This window comes from Mustela nigripes, chromosome 9 (genome assembly GCF_022355385.1).
Source record: "Mustela nigripes isolate SB6536 chromosome 9, MUSNIG.SB6536, whole genome shotgun sequence".
NCBI classification, from domain to species: Eukaryota; Metazoa; Chordata; class Mammalia; order Carnivora; family Mustelidae; genus Mustela; species Mustela nigripes.
This window is the reverse complement of record NC_081565.1, coordinates 86,226,305-86,242,931: the sequence shown is the minus strand read 5'-3', so window position 1 is coordinate 86,242,931 and position 16,627 is coordinate 86,226,305. Positions and strand designations below refer to the sequence as shown.

The following is a 16,627-nucleotide window of genomic DNA, read 5'->3' as shown; positions in this document are numbered from 1 at the left end:
GGATGGACATTGGGGAGGGTATGTGCTTTGGTGAGTGCTGTGAAGTGTGTAAGCCTGGCGATTCACAGACCTGTACCCCTGGGGATAAAAATATATGTTTAAAAAATTAAAAATTAAAAAAAAATATGGTAGTGCAATCCATGGAGCAGAATATTAGGAAACTGAATAAAAAGAATTAATGCAAAAGTGTGTGGCTTGAATAAACTTTTCACATTATATGTTTCCATGATAAATGCAAGAAGCATAAAATATGATTCTAATATATAAAATAATAACCTCAAAATCCTAATGACTGTGTATAGGAAGGAGGGGGATTATGTCTCCATATATAATATGATGTATTTATATGATCAAGGAAAAAATAATAGAAGGATACACAAGAGATTACAGCCTCAGTTACTAATATGGGACAAAGAAAAGAATGGTTAAAAGTACAGTAGAGAAAAAATTTTAAAAATCTCTGGGTCCAGGGATCAAGCACCGTATCAGGCTTTCTGCTCAGCAGAAAGGGAGCCTGCTTTCTCCCACCCCCTGCCTGCCTTTCTGCCTTCTCTCTGTCAAATAAATAAATAAAATCTTTTAAAAAAGAGAGAGAGAGTCAAATGAAGTAAAGACTTCAATGAAGGCTTCTGAAGAGATAATGTATAAACTGAAAGCACATTAGGATTTAGTTATTCTATGTAATTGTAAGCAGAATACATAAAATGTATATATTCATAAAGGATCTGCTGTAAATGCTCCTGAAGCTAAAATAGCTAAATAGAAAAGAAAAGAGAGGAGTTATACAGCATAGAACTACAGACAGGAGGAGCATATAATCTGGCTGGACCAAGACAGGTTTGGTTTGTCTGCTGTGCCAGCATAATCATTAATAGCCTATCTTTTCACCTCGAAAGGATCCCAGTTTAAACAGTGATAATCTATATACCATTAGCTTAGAGTCTGATATGAGTCAAGTCTGAGCTCGGCCATTTACTAGCTAGGTAAACTTGTGGTAGTTAATCTAAGCTTATACTTCATCAACTAAGATTAAGGACAGAAAACTGAGTTCATAAGATAGTTGGAAGGATAAAATGCTATAATCTGAATAAAGCACTTGGCAAAGTACATGGCATATAATATGGGTTCCACTGTAAAGATCTCAAGAGTATATCCTAACCAGGCTTCATAAACTGCATAAATAAATAAATAGGGTTTTTTGTTCTCTCTAACTGAATAAGCTAGAATGAGCCATACCAGTACTTTTCAAAATTTAATGTTTATCCCTATAACAACCTGGAGACTGTCTTTTGGCTTCCATGGTTTTTGCTGAAAACCTTGAAAAGCATGGTTTTGTTGAAAAAGATAGTTTCTTACTCACCGATTCTGGGATGGGCCTGAGATACTGCATTTCTAACAACTTCCCTGGTGATACTGATACTACTAAACCGTGGACCAACAGATGGATTTAACAACACACAATATACTATAGAAGAGAGAATTAGACAACACAATAACAAGTCAACAGAAAGCACCCAAATTGAAGGACAAGAAAATAACAGAATGGAAATAACTGAAGAGAGTATAAAAGGCATTTAAGACCTGTCAAACAGACCTAATTTACATGTAACTGAATAGCCCAGAATTTTCCAAAGCTAAACAGATACTGACCTACAAATTCAGCAAGATCAGAGAGCCCAAAGCAAAATAAAGACAAAGAAAACAACATATAGGTACACCACAATCAAACTGCTAAAGATGAACAACAGAAAGAAAAATCTTAAAAGTAACCAGAGTGTAGAAACATATTCCCTTCAAAGGAGAAATAAAAGATTAATAGGTAGCTTTTCAACAAGAACCAGAGAAGCCAAAAGACAATGAATGAATATGACATATTGAGAATACTGAATGAAAAAAAGCCAACCAGAAATTCTATGCCCTGTGACAATACCTTTCAAAAAAGAAATCAGAAAGAAAAGACATTCTCAGATAAGTAAGAGCTGAAGGTATCAGTCACCTGCAAACCTGTGATACAGAAATACTAAAAGGAGTTCTTTAAGCTGTAGGAAAATGATGTCAGGTGGAAGCATGGGAAAGAATAAATAACAAAGGAAAGAGTAAATACAAAAGAATTACTATTAAAGCAACAATAATATAAGTGCCCTGTGGGGTTTATGATGTCTACAGAAATAATACATATGATACCAATAGTACCAAAAGTGAGGGACGCCTGGGTGGCTCAGTTGGTTAAGCGGCTGCCTTCGGCTCAGGTCATGATCCGGGCGTCCTGGGATCGAGTCCCACATCGGGCTCCTTGCTTGGCAGGGAGCCTGCTTCTCCCTCTGCCTCTGCCTGCCACTCTGTCTGCCTGTGCTTGCTCTCGCTTCTCTCTCTATGACAAATTAAAAAAAAAAAAAAAAATCTTTAAAAAATAAAAAAAAATAAAATAAAATAAAATAAATAGTACCAAAAGTGAAAAGAAGTACATGGAGTTAAACTGCTCTCAAGTTCTTGAATTGTTTAGAAAATTAAAACATACTAGCTTAAGATTGTAATAAGCCAAAAATGTACATTGTGGTATCTAGGATAATTCTAAAAGAACAGTACAAAAACTCTAACACAAAATCTAATAAAAGGATAAAAAAAATACAATCTCAAAAAAGAATAAGAAAGTTGGAAAACTCACAATTCCTGATTATAAAACTTTTTACAAAGCTATAATAATGCAGAGAGTATGGTACTGGCATTAAGATATATAGACACCAGAACTGAAAATCCAGAAACAAACCCACTCATGTATGGCCAAATGATACTTTGAAAGGGTTCTGAGACTACTGAGTGGGGAAATCATAGCCTCTTCATCAAATGGTGCTGGGATTTGAGTGTAGATATCCATTTGTTACTGGCTTTTTACACTTCCTATAATATTTACAAGGTTCATCCGTATTGTACCCTGTATTTGATACTATTTAGCTGAATATTATTCAGTCATAAAAGAATAATGTACTAATACATGGTACAACATAGACAAAACTTACAAACACTACACAAAATGGTAGAAGTCATTAACACACAGACATTCACATGCAAAAGAGTGACACTGCACTTCTACCTCAAACCAGCTGCAAAAACGAACTCAAACTGAAGCAAAACTACAACTATAAAGTTCCTGGAAGAAACTACAGGGGCAATTCTCCAAGAACTTGGATTTTTGCAATAGATTCTTAGATATGACACAAAAACACAAGCAACAACAACAAAAATAAATAAACAAGCTTTCATTAGAATGGAAAATCTTTGCTTCAAAGGACACTACCAGATCCAGACAGTGAAAAGACAAAACACAAAATGGGAGAAAAGACTTCCAAATTATATATTTGATAAAGGATCTGTATCTAGAAAATATAACTATTAACAACTCAACAACAAACAAACAAAAAACATTTAAAAAAGGGACAAATGATATGAATAGACATTTCTCCAAAGAAGATACATAAATTGCCAATAACCACTGCAATGATGCTCAAAAGAATTGGTAATCAGGAAAAAAAAAATTAAAACTACAATAAGATACCATCTTATATCCATTTGAGTGGATATAAGTTTTAAAAGTCATATAACAACAACTGTCATTAGGGATGTTGAATAATCAGAACCCTGATGCATACTGGTATGAATAAAAAAATGGTGCAGCCACTTTGGAAAATACTCTGGTAGTTCCTCAAGAAGTTAAACAAAGAGTTACCATTTGACCCACAATTCCATTCCTGAGTATACACACAGAAATGAAATCATTTGTCCACGTTGTACACAACTCTGTACACAATGTTCACAAGAACATTATTCATGATAGACAAAGATCAAAACAGCCAAAATGTCCAGCAAATGATCAACAGTTAAATCATACATTGCATTATCCATACAGTAGCATATTATCAAGTCATAAAAGAATGAAGTACTGACAGATGGTACAGTATGGATGAACTTCACAAAAACTGCATGAGTAGAATATTCTGGAGTTTCTCTTCAAATCATAAAAATCTTTCAACTTTTACTAAAGATTTTCATGGCAATCAGCTATCATATGAGTATAAGAAGTTAGTAACAAAGGGTCACCTATTATATGACCCCATCTATATGAAATATCTAGACAAACAAATGAGACAGAATATAGATTAAGGGATGCCTGAGGCTGGAGAGGGATGAGGGGATTTGACAGTGATAGTCAATAGTCAAAGATTCTTTGGGGGTGAAAAAGTGTTCTAAAATTGACTGGTGATACTAAAAAATCACTGAGATGTACCCTTTCTAAAAATATGAAATATGGATCATTTATCAGTAAAACTTTTTCAAAAAAACACAATGAGATACCACTTCACACCCACCAGTGTCATTCATCAGAAAGACCGGTAATAACAAGTGTTGATCAGGACACAGAAAAACTGGGACATTCATACACTGGTGGTAGAAATGTAAAATGATTTAGGTGCCCAGAAAATATTCTGGTGGTTCCTCAAAACGTTAAGCACAAAGTCACAGTATGACTCAGGAATTCAACAAATTGTCACCAAAAAAACCACATATGGCATGATTCCACTTATATGAAATGTTCCAAATAAAGAAATTCTTAGAGAAATAAGTATATTTATTGTTGGGAGCTGGGAAAGAAATGGGAAATGATTTCTGATGGGTAAGAGGTTTCTTTCTGGGGGTGGAAAACTGATATGACAGTTGCATGGCTCTGTGAATGTACTAGAAATATTGGATTAATGAAAGAAGAAGAAAGAAAAGGAGGGGATCTCAAAAGCAGCTAAGTAAACCACCCACCAATTACCTAACCTTGTGCCAGAAAAAAGTCCATCACTATTTAAAGAATACAACAAAATCCAGCAGGTAACAATGAAAATTGAAAATATACATTACAATACCCAGCATCCAATAAAAAATTGTAGGCATTCAAAAAAGCAGGAAAATATGACCTATAACCAGAAGAAACATCAATCAGTAGAAGGATACCTATAAATGATAGATAAATCAGGTACTGTAATATATTCCCTCTAGCAAAGAAGGTAGCACAAAACACAAACATGATGAGGCAATGGAAATTACTAAAAAGCAATACAAATAAAACTTCTAGAGTAAAAGCTGCAGAAAAAATAAAGATAAGGAGACATAAAGACATAGCGACAGAAACCTACCATTTTGCCCCGGACCCCAAAATTCACATCCTTTCACATTCAAAATATATTCACTCCATCCCAGCAGTCCCCCAAATCTTAACTCATTCCAGCATCAACTCAAAACTCTGAAGTTCAAAGACTCATCTGAATACCAACTAAATCATATTTGGGTGAGACTCAAGGTACCATTCATTCATCTTTAAGCAAACTGCCCTCCAGCTCTGAATCTGTGAAACTGAACAATTTAAATGCTTCCAAAATATGACAGGACAGCCATAAGATAGACTTTTCTGTTCCAAAAGGAAGAAGAAAAAAAGGAATTACAGTCCCAAGCAAGTCTAAAACCCAACAGGGCAAATTCTATCAGCTCCAAGGCTTGAGAATAATCCTCTTTGACATGACAATCTGTTCTCCCAGCCCACTAGGGCAGAGGTCTTGCCTACAGGACACACTGGGACAAGGTTTCTGTCCTTGTTTACCAGAGGCTGGCCCCAAAACTCCGGGCTGCCCAGCCCCTATGGATTTGGGGCTCCATCCTTTGAAACCTAGGTGGAGACAGCCATTCTCACTGGGCCTATGTACTCTCCCCGGCTGCAAACAACACACTCCATCAAAGTTTGCTGTCTGAACCGTATGGTGGGCAGCTGCTGCACCAGGCACTTACGGAGCTGCACCTGGGGCAACCGAGGAGCTCAGCACCTGCAGAGCCCTCACTGTGAGGCAGCACCAGGTAGCATGCAGGTCTCCAAGCTCTAGCAGCTCTTCTTTGAAAGCACACTGCCATATAAGCATTTTAAAAAATAAAAAATAATACATTATACCTGCACATTGTATTATAGGAGCATAAATGAAGTGATAATCTATTAAAAAAGAAGAAAATAATTTTTAAAAAATATTTACCACAAGCTTTAGAAGCAGCAACACAGATTTCTTCTGCAGCATACTCCCCAGTTGGAAACTTCAGATACTCTCCTTCAGCTTTCTCAAGAGAATGGTAAAGATACACCTGTAGGAGTGGATCTATTTGCTTCACCGGATTAGCATTTCCAGGAAAATCACCGTTCTGATGTACAGGGGATACGGACGTTCCTTCCATTTCTGTCATTGTAAGGCAAGCCATCCCCACACAGAGTTTTTTTCAGAACATTTGCCTGTTAAGAAAAAAAACAGTAAGTTACAAAATGAAGTGATACTGATAAGGCATCCCTCATATATAAAGAAGGCTTCCCCGAAAGCAGTGACTTTGCTAAATTCATTAACTAAATAAATACTGTATACTACTATACAAAGCATAGTGAGAGAAATTGAGATTATAAACTTCCTGTGGACAAGGACCATAAAGCTGAAGTTTACAATTTAACTGAGGAAACATAATACAGATATGTAATATTAACCAAACAAACAAACAAAATTAGTCACAGGACAGAAGAGATCCCACTAGGCAACATAAATTCTCAACAAATGAATTACTATGACAATTGCTTATTGGGTGTCTGCAGGGGGTAAATCACATTTCAAACTGTGTTAAAACTGATGAGTTTTATTAGAGAGGTCACATTTAAAACTGATTCTGTACAACAGACTGGATTTGTATGAATGAGAGAGTAGAACTGTGCTGAGAAGTAGGAAGGTATAAGATCAATTCTCATTTACTGGCCTGAAGTACAGTATTTGAGAAGTTATGCCATTTAAGAAAGGATTTAAAAAAAAAAAAAAAAAAAAGAGGGGTGCCTGGGTGGCTCAGTGGGTTAAGCCGCTGCCTTCAGCTCAGGTCATGATCTCAGGGTCCTGGGATCGAGTCCCGCATCGGGCTCTCTGCTCAGCAGGGAGCCTGCTTCCCTCTCTCTCTCTCTGCCTGCCTCTCCATCTACTTGTGATTTCTCTCTGTCAAATAAATAAATAAAATCTTTAAAAAAAAAAAAAAAGATATTTGTGGAAAATTGCAACTACATACCCAAAAAACATTTTTCCTTCCTTCTTGATATAGCCCAGTTTTGTTGGGGAGAGCAACATATCCCCAAAGAACTGTACTTTCCCGCAGATGGATAGCCCCGTGAACCAGTTTCAAGAAATGAGATTTAAGTGGAGGTTACTGGGTGGTACTTCTAGGAGCCTTCCTTAAAAGGAAGTTGACTTGGCTTCCCTTTTTGCCTTTTGCTTTTCCCCTTTCATTTTCTTCCTACCTGCCTCTGAGCATAAATACCGGGTAGGGCAGTCACTTTAAAACCATGGAGCAACCAGGAAGGAAATGCCAAGAGAATAAAAGACCTAGCAAACTTAAGCATCCAAATCAATGTCAAGAATCACCTATCTACCACCAGACATCTTATTATTTGTAAATGAATGCAATCCTAATTGCTATAGTGCAATATTAAGAAAAATCTGAGTATCGGATCAAAGAACTTAAGAGGCACCTGGCTGGCTCAATGGGTAGGGCATGCGACTCAATCTCAGGGTCGTGAGTTCAAGCCCCACATTGGGCATGAAGCCTACTTAAGAATAAATATACAAATAAATAGATCAGATCAAAGAAATTAAACTTTATCCTACAGTCAATGATGAATTAGAAAGTTGAAACCAGAAACAGTTAAAAGGCGACTGCAATAGTCCAAGGAGAAGTAAGATCCTGAAGTGAAACTTTAATAGTTGAATGATGAATGGTAATGTAACAGTAAGAATTCATGCAACTTGGTAATTAACTGAATATAGAGGAAGACAGGAGTCCAGTTATGGGATGAATAAGTCCCAGGAATAAAAGACACAGCACAGGGAACATAGTAATACTGTAATAGTGTACAATAGTATAGTATAGTATAGTATACTATATACTGTACTATACTATACTATTATACTATAGTATAGTATAATAGTGTTGATGGCTACACTTGTGAGCACAGCATAATGTATAGAGATGCTGAATCTCTATACTGTACACCTGATACTAATGCAACACTGTACTATACTATACTAAAAACTGTACTAAAAAAATGTTTTTAAATCCAGGAGTAAAAGACAGTGAGAATATTTCAGGTTTAGATGGTGTGACTATTTCAGGTTTAGGAGATCTATAATACCATTAATGGAAATGAGAAAATGAAGACTTTGCCCCTTGACCTGGCAGGGTAAGGAGAATCAAGACTGCTGCTTTACACACTTTTGTTTGGAAATGAAGCAGGGCAATTACACAAGCATCTAGCTAGCAGCTAAACATGAGACTGACATCAGAAAGAGCTAAAAATCTCACAATCTTTCCCACAAATGTACTCATTTAACTCATGAGCAGAGCCATGTGAAGGAAGAAGGGGAAAACAACAGCAAACAGACAGCATACAGCATTTACTGAGTGCCAAGCACCATACTAAGTTTAGACATTAAAGGAAAAGAGAAATGATGATTAAGTGAAGTGCAAGGTGAACTTCAGCTCTGTATCTAACTATAAGGACCTTATTAAATTAGAGAAAACACTAGAGTTTAATACTTAGTTCTTCAAATAACTGGGGACTTCCAGTGACTAGAGAAACGAGAAACAAGAAACTGGCAATTATTAAAACCACAAGATTTGTGAAGTCTACCTGCAACTGGATACACAAATTCAAACAATTTTAATTTGTTCAAAAATAAAAATTTTTATAAATTTTCTTTTAATTATTATACTCTTTTTTTTAACAGAGAACGGCATCTAAAATGAACTCTTAGCCATTAAGGGGCAAATTTGCAATCATTTCATCAATTTGTCCTCACCATTGTTTTGGATCCTATGCTTTCCTTCTGGACTTTTTTTTCTGCTGAAGTGTGTCTTTTAGTAGGTCTCTCAGTGAGGCCCTAACGATTTTTAAGTTTTAGTCTTTGATTGAAAAAAATATTTTTCCCACCATACTAAAATATAATTGACAAAACTGGAACATACTTAGAGTATACAACATAATGATTTACATTGTATACACTGTGAAATGATTCCCCAGCACTGAGTTTGCACATCCTGTCACCTCATGAAGGTACTTTTTATACCCCAGTGAGGACATTTAATTTCTGTTCCCTTAGAAAATGTCATTTATACAATACAATGTTCAGGACTATCGTCACCATGTTATATTTGATCTTCAAAACTTATCTACCTTATAACTGAAAATCTATAGCCTTTTACCAATTTCTCCCAAATCCCAGTCCTTAGCAAGACTTTTCTACCTGTTTCTTAGAGTTAGACTATTTTTTAATTACACATGTAAGTGGTACCATGCAGTATTTGTCATTCTAACTTATTTTACTTGCCCCTGAGGTTTCTCCATGTTGTTGCAAATAATGTGTATTCCTTTTTTTTAAGGCTGAATACTCCTCCTGTGTGTGTGTGTGTGTGTGTGTGTGTGTGTACACACATACATACTTACTTCTTCCTATTTGGATGCTTTTGATATCCTACACAAACCCATACAATCTACAAATAATAATTACAAACACTAGAACAAACTATCCTTAAAAAACACTGAAGATATTTACAAGCAAACAAAAGCAGACAGCAACGGAAGGAGATATGACCCTTGACCAAAGGAAAAACACTGAATGAGGTCCATATTCTTCCACCTTTTATCCTGAAGAACTACAAAGTCTTTGTAGTGCCCAAGTGGTTGCTGGAAAAGAGGACAGAGTTCTTATACAAAGTTGTAGCCTTATTGGCTGGAAGAATCAAGGAAGTTGCTAAATCAGAAAGAAATCAAAGGCAGAAATCCTGGGGGAAAAGAGGGGCTGATTCCTGAACCCCCCTGCATGGGATGAAAACCCAAAAAGCCCAAGGAGAGGCAATAACTAGGAACCTAAAAGAAATAGGAAGAGATTTCATTAGCTACCTGGTCCTGGGGAATCAGAGTTTGAATGTAGAAGGAATTGGTAAATATCCCACCCTTTTCACTGAAACTCCAGAAAAGGCACATTTGAGGAATAGGAGCCACATACCAGAAGTAAGGACAAAACTGGATGAAGAGTCCTAACAAAGCCTAACACAAAGCCCCACAGGGTGAACTACCTGCTACAACAAAGCTCTACATTTCAAAGAAAGACTGAAATCCACACTACCCAGGGTTTATACAAGATATCATCCACAACAGACAACTGTCAACTGAAACTTACTTAACATAAAGAAAAAATGTTATAGAGAGTCAAGAGATAAAATATGAAGAAAGGAATAACAGCAAATCCAAATGTTGAATTTATTTTATAAAATGTGTTCACTATGATACAAATGTAATAGACTCACATTAAAAGATAAATGCATGAAGATATAAAAAACCATATGACCTCTACAATACTGAGCAATCCAATACATGTAAACAAGACAGAAGAAATACTTGGAAAAATATTTGCTAAATTTTTTCTAAAATTGAGTATCTCAAACCACGAATACAAACAGTTCATATAGCCCCAATTTGTAAAAATCCGTATCTAGTTACACCATAATCAAACTGTTAAAAATCAAAGAGAAGGGGCGCCTGGGTGGCTCAGTGGGTTAAGCCACTGCCTTCGGCTCAGGTCATGATCTCGGGGTCCCGGGATCGAGTCCCACATCAGGCTCTCTGCTCAGCAGGGAGCCTGCTTCCTCCTCTCTCTCTCTGTCTGCCTCTCTGCCTACTTGTAATCTCTGTCTGTCAAATAAATAAATAAAAATCTTTAAAAAAAAAATCAAAGATAAAATCTGAAAAGTAGCCACATACATACAGGAGAGCCATGATAAAACTTACAACTGACATCTCAAAAACGACCTTTAAAATTTAAGATAAATATATTTTCAGATAAATGAATGCTGAGAGAACACATCACCAAAAACTGCCCCCAAACTTTAAGAAATGCTTAAAATAAAAAAGGTCTCTGGATTAAGGCAAATGATACCAGATGCAAACTTAGATTTGTAGAATGAAATGAAAAACTCAAAAATAGTAAATATGTGGGTAAGTGTAACATCCTATTTTTCTTTCTTTTCTTCAATTTTTAAAAAGACAATAACAATTATTTAAAAGCATGATAATGGACAGTGAAATTTATAATAGATGTAAAAGCAAAAGAGATAACAACAATAGCCAAAAGGATGAAAAGGAGTAAAATGTACATGTGACAAAATTCATGAGAGCTTGGAAAAATAAGAAACAGGGCTATCAGCAAAATCAGAAATTTCAAAGAACTGATGGAAGATAAAAAGTAGATAGGAACAGATGACAGACACAACAGAATGGAGTATTTATTTAAAATACATACAGAAGGGGGTATTTAAAAATAGTCTGCATACACATACAAATAGCATAAATATGGAGTGATAAGGATCATCACATATTAGAGGTGAAGGGGGACAGGAAGAACGCATAAAAGAGGAGGGCCAAAATGAGCAGCAAAACAGCGGACTCCAGATGAAACAACATAATACAGGGAAGAGAGTGTTTTTTTCTCCTTGGGATGAATACCTACCATTTACACTGACATGGATGGAACTGGGGGGTATTATGCTAAGTGAAATAAGCCAATCAGAGAAAGACAGTTATCATATGGTTTCATTCATATGTGGGATATAAGAAATAGTACAGAGGATCATAGGGGAGGGGAGGGAAAACTGAATGGAAGGAAATCAGAGAAGGAGAAAAACCATGAGACTCTTGACTCTAGGAAACAAACTGAGGGTTACAGAGGGGAGGTGAGTGGGGGCATGGGGTAACTGAGTTACGGACATTAAGGAGGGCACGTGATGTGATGAGCACTGGATGCTCTACACAACCATGAGTCATTGAACACTACATGTGACACTAATGATGTACTATATGTTGGCTAATTGAATTAAAATTTTAAAAAATACTCCTTGGTATCCTCAGAGAGATTCAGAATATTTTGAAAACATAAAGGATCATTAAAAAGTACCAGAGAATGAAAATAGTTAACCACAAAAAAATAATGACAATTCAGTGAAAACACTGAATAATACACCAGAAAATATCAAATAATTTAGAAGACAAGTTCAAGACAAACTCCTGGTCTCCCAGATCAAAAGAGAGAAATATGAGCAAAAAAACTAAGAAAGGGGGAAATAATCAAGAAAGTCTAACTCTAAAAGTTCCATTAGGAAGAAAAAAGAACACAGACAAGAAAAAAACATTTAAAAATAGAAGAAGAAATTTCACTGGTACTAAACATGTCTAGGTTCACAGTAAAAGAATCTTCTGAGAGGAGATAAAGTTCAGTTTTAAAAACACTTTTACTGGGACGCCTGGGTGGCTCAGTTGGTTAAGCAGCTGCCTTCGGCTCAGGTCATGATCCCAGCGTCCAGGGATCGAGTCCCACTTCGGGCTCCTTGCTCCGCAGGGAGCCTGCTTCTCCCTCTGACTCTTCCTTCCACTCTGTCTGCCTGTGCTCTCACTCGCTCTCTCTCTGACAAATAAATAAATAAAATCTTTTAAATAAATAAATAAATAAAATAAAAACACTTTTACTGAAGCACCTGGGTGGCTCAGTGAGTTAAAGCCTCTGCCTTCAGCTCAGGTCATGATCCCAGGGTCCTGGGTTCGAGTCCGCATCAGGCTTTCTGCTTAGCGGGGAGCCTGCTTCCTCTCCTCTCTCTGCCTGCCTCTCTGCCTACTTGTGATCTCTGTCTGTCAAATAAATAAATAAAATCTCTTTTTAAAAAAATAAATAAATAAAATAAATAAAAACACTTTTATTTACACAGATAAAAAGAAACAGTCATAAAACCAAAGATAATAAGGAAGCTCTAAAAGAGTTCAAATTATTTTTCTTTCTTTACAATCTTGGGATGTAGTTACTTCTAACAAACAGAAAAAAATACACCTAGAATTCTAGTGTATGAGTCTGTTCTAGTCACCTGTCTGATCATACTTTTTTTGTTGTTATTAAAGTCTTTTTAAATTTTCATCTTTAGTTACATTCTATCCTTTTGCTGTAATTAATTTATTTTAGTATATGCATAAATTTTTCTTTCTTTACAATCTTGAAATGTAGTTTAACTAACTGACCAAAATATACTCAGATATAGTATATTGCTCTGTTCTGTTCACCTGTCTGTATTTTTTTTTCTTCTTTTGTCTTAATTTTCATTTTTACAGTTACAGTCTATCCTTTCATTGTATTTAATTTTATTTTTATACATATATAAGTTTTCCTATCATTACAATTTTGGGATCTAATTTTCTAATAAAATACACACAGAATCCAGTGTATTGCTCTGTTCTGTTCAACTGTCTGATTATAATCTCTCTCTTTAATTTTCTTTTTTTTTTTTTTCAGTTTCAGGTCTCTGCTGAATTGTTTTATGTATATTTCTCTGGGGTCGTCATGGCCATTTTAGTATTCTGCTCTCTTGTTCATCTATTCTTATATGGACAAAATGACAAGATGGAAAAACTCACCTCAAAAAGAGAACAAGAGGCAGTTCTGACTGCTAGAGACCTAATCAGTATAAGATAAGTAAGATGTTGGAACTGTAGTTCAGAATAATGATTATAAGGATACTAGCTGCATTTGAAAAAAAGCACAGAAGACAACAGAGAACCCCTTTCTAGAGAAAGAAAACTAAAATCGAATCAAGTAGAAATTAAAAAGGCTATTAAAGAGATGCAATAAAAATGGAGGCTCTAACTGCAAGGATAAATGAGGCAGAAAAGAAAATTAGTAATATAGAAGACCAAATGATGGAAAATAAAGAACCTTAGAAAAAAAGAGAGAAACAATTACTTGAGATCACAAGGAGAGAATTCAAGAGATAACTGATACCATAAAACAAAACAATATTTGAAACACTTGGGATCGCAGAGGAAGGGCAGGGGGGGTGGGGTGGAGAAGGTATACCAGAGCAAATTATAGCAGAGAACTGCCCTAACCTGGGAGAAGAAAAAGGCATTTAAGTCCAGGAGGCACAGAGAACACCCCCCCATCAAAATCAATAAAATAATTTAACACCCTGACATATAACAGTGAGTCTTGCAAATTTCAAAGATGAAGAGAAAATCCTGAAAACTGCTCTGGACAAGAGGTCCTTAACCTACAAGGGCAGAAATATAAGGCTGGCAACAGATCTGTTCACAGACACCTGGCAGGCCAGAAAGGATGGGCATGATATATTCAATGTGCTAAATGTGAAAAATATGCAGCCAAGAATACTTTACCCAGCAAGGCTACTGTTCAGAATAGGAGAAATAAGGAGCAGCCAAGACGAACAGAAACTAAAGGTATTTGTGAACATTAAACTACTGCAAGAAATATTAAAGGTGATCCTCTGAGCAGAGGATCTCTGAGTAGAGAATCCAAAAGTAACAAAGAACAGAAAGGAACAGAAATAATCTACAGGAACAGTGACTGTACAAATAATATAATAGCATGAAGTCGTATCTTTCACTATTCACTCTGAATGTAAATGGATTAAATGCTCCAATCAGAAGACACAGAGATTGATAGAATTAAAAAAAAAAACCACATCAAAATGCTGCTTACAAGAGACTAACTTTAGACCCAAAGACACCTCCAGACTGAAAGTGAGGGGGTTGGAGAACCATTTACCATGCCAATGGACATCAAAAGAAAACTTGAGTAGCCATCCTTATATCAGATATACTAGATTTTAAACCAAAGACTGTAATAAGATGAAGAAGGACACTATATCATAACAAAAGGGTCTATTCAACAAGAAGATCTAACAATTATAAATGTCTATGCCCCTAACTTGGGAGAAACAAAATATATAAACCACTTAATTATAAAATTAAAGAAACTAATTAATAACATTACAATAATAGTAGGGGACTTTAACACACCACTCACAGCAATGGACAGATCATGTAAGCAGAAAATCAACAAGGAAACAAGTGCTGTTAATGACACACTGGACCAGAAGAACGTCACAGATACATTCAGAGCATTTAATCCTAAAGCAGAATACACATTGTTCTTTTTTTTTTTTAATTTTTTAATTTTTTTATAAACATATTTTTATCCCCAGGGGTACAAGTCTGAGAATACACATTCTTTTTGAATGCACATGGAACATTCTCCAGAACAGACCACATACTGGGTCACAAATGAGATCTCAACTTATACAAAAAGACTGAGATTACACCATGCATATTTTAAGACCACAATGCTTTAAAACTTGAAGTCAACCACAAGAAAAATTTGAAAGAAACAAACATACATGGAGGCTAAAGAGCATCCTAATAAAGAATGAATGGGTCAACCAGGAAATTAAAGAAGAACTTTTTTTTAAACTTTGTTGTTAATATTTAATCTGCATCATTATATATTTTTTTCTTTTCAAAATTCCTTTTTTTTTTTTTTAAAGATTTTATTTATTTATTTGACAGAGAGAGATCACAGGTAGGTAGAGAGGCTGGCAGAGAGAGAAAGAGAGAGAGAGAGAGAGGGAAGCAGGCTCCCTGCTGAGCAGAGAGCCTGATGTGGGACTCGATCCCAGGATCCTGAGATCATGACCTGAGCCGAAGGCAGCGGCTTAACCCACTGAGCCACCCAGGTGCCCCTAAAGAAGAATTTTTTTAAAAATTCATGGAAACAAATGAAAATGAAAACGCAACTCTTCAAAATCTTTGAGATGAAGTAAAGGCAGTCCTAAAAAGGAAGTATATAGCAATACAAGCCTTTCTCAAGAAATAAGAAGACAGGGCGCCTGGGTGGCTCAGTGGGTTGAGCCGCTGCCTTCGGCTCAGGTCATGATCTCAGTATCCTGGGATCAAGTCCCGCATCGGGCTCTCTGCTCGGCAGGGAGCCTGCTTCCCTCTCTCTCTCTCTCTCTGCCTGCCTCTCCATCTACTTGTGATCTCTCTCTGTCAAATAAATAAATAAAATCTTAAAAAAAAAAAAAAAAGAAATAAGAAGACAAACCTAACCTTATACCTAAAGGAGCTGGAGAAAACAACAAATAAAGCCTAAACCCAGCAGGGGAAGAGAAATAATAAAGATCAGAGCTGAAATCAATGCAATAGAAACTAGAAGAAAAGGAGACCAAATCAACAAAACTAGGAACTGGTTCTTTGAAAATATTAATAAGATCGATAAACCCCTGGCCAGACTTACCAAAAAGAAAAGAGAAAGGACCCAAATAAATAAAATCATGAATGAAAGAGGAGAGATCATAACCAACAGCACAGAAGTACAATTATAAGAATATACTATGAGGGATGCCTAGATGGTTCAGTGGGTTAAAGCCTCTGCCTTCAACTCGGTTCATGGCCTCAGGGTCCTGGGATCGAGCCCCGCCATCAGGCTCTCTGCTCGGCAGGGAGCCTGCTTCCCCCACTCTCTCTGTCTGCGTCTCTGCTTACTTGTGATCTCTCTCTCTCTCTCTGTTAAATAAATAAATAAAATCTTAAAAAAAAAAAAAAAAGAAAGAAAAGAATATACTATGAGTAACTATATGACAAAAAGTAGGCAATCTAAAGAAATGGATTCATTCCTAGAGATGTATAAACTACAAA

At 36.0% G+C, this 16,627-nt stretch overlaps 1 protein-coding gene across 1 annotated transcript in view; it reads right to left on the bottom strand.

Annotated features, from left to right (window-relative positions):
- Window positions 1–16,627, bottom strand: part of JAK2 (Janus kinase 2) — a 135,007-nt gene that overhangs the window by 78,973 nt on the left and 39,407 nt on the right. Inside the window, exon 3 of the mRNA XM_059411990.1 lies at window positions 6,060–6,310. Within this exon, the coding sequence (XP_059267973.1) occupies window positions 6,060–6,279 (220 nt within the window). The 5' untranslated portion in view covers window positions 6,280–6,310. The remainder of the gene's footprint in view (window positions 1–6,059; window positions 6,311–16,627) is intronic.